Raw genomic sequence first — 5490 nt, forward strand, 5'->3', positions numbered from 1 at the left:
ATAAAGATCTTTGTACGGTTTAAAGCAATCTGTGCGCGTGTGGTATAATCGCCTCAGTAAATATTTGCTGAAAGAAAGTTACATAAATTATGTTATTTGTCCATGTATTTTTATAAAGAAAATGTCATCAAAATTTGTTACACTTGTTGTTTATGTTGGTGACATAAATCTTTATTGGAACTCCGGAAGAGCTCCAAGAGGGTCTTAAAAATACTTTTACATGGACAAAGTGTACCCATTAAGTACATCAATGAATATTCAATCACTTTGAAGTGAATAAGGATCCGTTCCAACCTCTAGAAGAGGATGAGGAGCTCCTTGGTCCTGAAATACTCTATCTCGGTGTAGATGGTGCACTTATTTATTTTGCTAATGCTAACAAAAGTGGTGCAGATCGTATTGACAATGCAGATGCATGTTATTTATCTGATACCCATAAAGCTCGATTTCAAACCGGCAAGCAGGGAGTGCATATGATTGAGATCAGTGATTCATTCGAGAAACATGTGGGTTGGAATGTGATAAAAGACCCACAATATTATACGGAGACAATGTTTCATGCATAGCACTATTAAAGGGAGGATTTATAAAAGGAGATAGAACGAAGAACATTTCACCAGAATTATTCTACATACATGATCTTCAGGAAAATTGTGACATTGATGTGCATCAAATTAGTTTAAGTGACAATCCAGTAGATTGTCTTTACCAACATCAATTTTTGAGAATATGGTATACAAGATTGAAATGCGGAGACTCAAATATTTGAAATAAGATTTTCTTCAGGGGGAGTAAAATGCGCGATGTACTCTTTTTCCCTTACTAAGGTTTTTCCCACAGGGTTTTTCTTATAAGGTTTTTAATGAGACAGCCAGCAATGCGTATTACTAAATATGTGTACTCTTTTTTCTTCACTAGGATTTTTTCCCACGTGGTTTTTCCTAGTAAAGTTTTAATGAGGCACATTATTTTTTAATGAACATCCAAGGGGGAGTGTTATAAATATATTATATTATGGATGTTCATTAGTACTCCGTTGTAAATAAGCTTCCTGAAGAAACTTATCCATATGGGACTCCACCGTAAATATGTTTATCTATTTAAGTACTCTATTAGAAATAAGCTTCCTGAAGAAGCTTATCACTTCGATACCCGGTTATGGATAAGCTTTACCCCCGGTAGAAGATTATCTATACCGGGTATAATAAGCTTATCCTTTCAGTACCCAGTTATGGATAAACATTATCTCCGGTAGAAGATTATCCATACCGGGTATAATAAGTTTATCCTTTCAATACCCAGTTATGGATAAATATTATCCCCGGTAGAAGATTATCCATACCGGGTATAATAAGCTTATCCTTTCAGTACCCAGTTATGGATAAATATTATCCCCGATATAAGATTATCCATACCGGGTATAATAAGCTTATCCTTTCAGTATCCAGTTATGGATAAACATTACCCCCGGTGAAGATTATCCATACCGGGTATAATAAGCTTATTCTTTCAGTACCCAGTTATGGATAAATATTATCCTTGGTAGAAGATTATCCATACCGGGTATAATAAGCTTATCCTTTCAGTACCTAGTTATGGATAAACATTACCTCCGGTAGAAGATTATCCATACCGGATATAATAAGCTTATCCTTTCAGTACCCAGTTATGGATAAATATTATCCCCGGTAGAAGATTATCCATACCGGGTATAATAAGCTTATCCTTTTAGTACCCAGTTATGGATAAACATTACCCCCGGTAGAAGATTATCCATATCGGGTATAATAAGCTTATCCTTTCAGTACTCCGTTATGGATAAACAGTGCTCTCAGTAGAAGATTATCCATATCTGGTATAGTAGCAGCTTACACAACAGCTTCCTTTTTTCTATAAATAGAAGAGATTTCAGTTCATTATGTATATCAGTTTGAATTCGAATAATATATCAGTTTCTCTCTATACTTGTCTTTACTTTATAGACTTTATTTTATAACACAAATCAAATAATATGCATTATTATAAATGTTTCAACTTAAAATAAATCGAAATACCTCGATTTAGAATTTTCGGAAAGCAAAAAGATTAAAATTTTGACTCCGGAAGTGTGAATCAACAATAACACGAAGCTCTACTCGAATGTGGGACCTACGTTCTTCAAGTTTTATGTGTGGGGTGGGGGGGCAAAATTTATTTTTTTTAAAATGAAGGCAGAAGCGGGTATGGGGTGGGGGACCAAGAAGAGAGGGGAAGGTTAAAATAATGGAGGATGAATCGACGAAGAAGACGGAAGGGATTTAAAAAATGTATGTATAGCGCCACAATACCTGGCGTTATACATTAATGATGTATGTATAGCGCCAGGTATTGTGGCGCTATACCTGGGCGTGTCAGATTTTACAGTATAGCGCCACAATATCTGGCGATATACATTAACGGTGCCGTTACTGTTAATGTATAGCGCCAGGTAATGTGGCGCTACATATAAAAATGTAACTTTTTTTTTACCACCTATTTATGTACTTTGAGTCCAAAAGAACCACATTTTGATTCTGGATTCTAACTATTCACTATTTTTCTTTTAACAAAAAAATTTAGATATGATTTATTAGTAAGAAAATCTTGACCACATGGCCACTGGACGCAACTATTGTTATATGTTGTTCCCTTTTGTTTCCCGAAAAGCTTTTATCATGATCATTATGTTGAATCATTTGAAAAAAGTTATTGAAGACATATTATTGCTAGAAATATTTTTGCTAGTTAGAAGAATATTGAGTAATATACAAAGTAAAACAAGGGTTATATATCTTCGACGAAATTTGAACTTGAACTCCAGCTAGACATAGATAGTAAGCCATGTTAGCTCCACAAGAGAGCCTTTTAAATAGAGGCTAAAAAATATTCATCAGTCAATTCGGCCCTTTTCTATTTGAGTTAAAGTGCATATTTTATTTGCGCCTATTAAAGGAATAGGTTAAAAAAAAAAATATAAGCCGACTCATTGATCTTCCAAAGGCCAAGAATAAGAGTTGACAAAAAGCCAGCAAAAATATAGTTTAAAATTTCCATTTGTGTATAGACCAGTTTGATCTGCAAGGGCTCGTTTGACACGGAATAATTAATTCCGGAATTAAATTTGAGAGGAGTCTATCCCATGTTTGATTGAGATAAAATCGTAGTATAACTGATTACAGGATTTAGTTATTCCGGGATTGTAGAATTTTTTATCCCCGTGGGAGGGTGGAATGACTAATCTCCAAATAACTAATCACAGAATAATTAATTATGGGATAACTTGTTTCCCAACCAAATGACTCCTAAGTCTAAACTAGGGGCATATCTATGTGTTGAGCATGGGACATGTGAACCTATGATCCTCTCTCGATACTATTTATGATAATGTTATACTTCTTAAAAATTCTTTAAATACACATGTGTGCACCCAAGTTCAAAGAGTGCTATAGTGCAATGATTATTTGGTGCACCTTTACAAGTGAAATTAAAGGTTCAAATTAGAGGTTCAAATCTCAGTTTGTAGGCATCTTCAGTGTCCCTCTTATGTTATAATTAAGTATTTCTTTTTCTCTTCTTTTTTTATTCATTCAAAATTCCCATATCTAACACATTATCGAAATCCTTAATCTCCCTTTATCATCGCAAAATTTTATATAATTAAAAGTAACAACAGCAAATGATATAATATGGTTCAATGATTCCAGCATTTTTGATATGGATATAAATGTTTTTATTAAATATCACTAAAATTGTAGGAAATTATTTCTGATTGTAACCTATAATTTTTAAATGATAATGAATTCATGGTATAAACTAAGGTTGAACTCGTCAAATATAAATTCTAATTTCACATCTTTGTAAATTTGCACCCATCTTCTTGAAATCGTGAATCCGCCTTGACTTCCAAGTTCATGGCCCTCTCATGTACCAACTAAACCAAATAATGACATTTTTTAGTTCTCCAAGTCAAGGCTGCATGTGATTTTCTTTTAAATCAAAACATGTTTGTCAATATTTGATAGAGAAAAATCAAGATATTTCAAAGCATCATATTCCCCCCCTCTACCACCTAAAAATAAAAAAGAAATAAATAAAATAATAAAAGAAAGCACAACTGTATTTTCAAGATTGTGTACAACTGTAGTACTTATATATATGAAGAAGAAATTACAGCACAAAAGAATGAAATAAAATTAACAAACAACAATCAAACTTGAATAAGAAAAAGGAAAAGAGGGAGATACAAATGGCAAGAATGAATTTTATAAGCAAATAAATTATAAAAATTATAGTTTCCCTCAAGAAAGTGCTCCCATGCAAAACAAGAAAACTCCAGAAATCAAACCAAAAACTCCAACATTAATCTTTTTAGCACCATTTGGAGCTGGAGATGGTTCTTTAGCTTTAGTTTTATCAGCAGTAGAACCACTTTTAGCAGAATCATCAGTAGGAGCAGGTGCATTATCAGAAGATGGAGTCTTAGCATCAGTAAATGCCAAAGGGATTAAAACCTTATCCAATTGGTAAACAGCCAAAGGAGGCTCTTTTCTTATAGCATTATAAATATTTGTTTCCACAGCTCCAGATGAGACATTCACTTGATTGTTTTGTCCAGTAAAGTTAAGTCCAAAAGGCTCACCTTTTTGTCCTGTTGCTTGTGTTCTAACAGGATTGCTAACTGTTTGTAAATCATCAAAGCTGTAAAATTTAGGTAGTATATGGTATTGAATGAGTTGTACTTTTTGTTGGTCATTGAGTTTATTGAGAGTACCACCTGGGAGATTGGTAAATGCATTGTCTGATGGTGCAAAAACAGTCATACCTTGGTTTGAATTGTTGACTTGGTTGTTGATTTGCATTCCTACTTGTGTTTCGTTAAGGAATTTAATGAATGTGTTGTATTGTCCTGCTTTTTTGAGAATTGCAAAAATATCTATTGGTCCTGTGGGTGCTGGAGCTGGAGCTGTTGGAGATTGAGCTTGAATTTGTGGAAAAAGAAGAAAGAAAAGTGGGATTAAAGATAGAAAAATGAGTTGAGCCATGGTTTGAGAAGAAGTGTGAGATAGAGAATATGGGAAATGGAAGTGTTGATTAGATGGATTGAATAGAAGAAATTTGTGGGAATTTATGGGATAAGCTTTGTGGGGTAAGCCTGGGTGGAATGAGCTGGCTATGGACTTGAATCAAGACAAATATTATTTGATAGCGAAAATATAACAACCAATAAAAAGACTAGAAGAATAAAATATATCAATGATTATAAACCCCAAAACACACTTTACAACAATAACAAACTCAGTATAATTCTACAGATGTGATCTGGGAAGGGTAGTGTGTACGCAAACCTTACCCCTATCTGGGGAGATAGAAAGGCTATTTTCAATAGACTCTCGGCTCAAGAAAAGATGGTAAGGAAGAAAAGGGATGAAGAGGAAGAAAGAGGGGAAAGAGGAAGACAAAAAACAATAAGGA

General features: G+C 33.9%; 1 protein-coding gene across 1 annotated transcript; it reads right to left on the reverse strand.

The window, feature by feature from the left end:
• Positions 1-4146: 4146 nt before the first annotated feature.
• Positions 4147-5122, reverse strand: LOC104223437 (fasciclin-like arabinogalactan protein 9). Its single transcript, XM_009774886.2, has one exon. The coding sequence runs from the start codon at positions 5058-5060 to the stop codon at positions 4317-4319; it is 744 nt and encodes a 247-aa protein (XP_009773188.1). The 5' UTR covers positions 5061-5122; the 3' UTR covers positions 4147-4316.
• Between the last annotated feature and the right edge of the window lie 368 nt (positions 5123-5490).

Source organism: Nicotiana sylvestris, chromosome 7 (genome assembly GCF_000393655.2).
Source record: "Nicotiana sylvestris chromosome 7, ASM39365v2, whole genome shotgun sequence".
Lineage (NCBI taxonomy): Eukaryota > Viridiplantae > Streptophyta > Magnoliopsida > Solanales > Solanaceae > Nicotiana > Nicotiana sylvestris.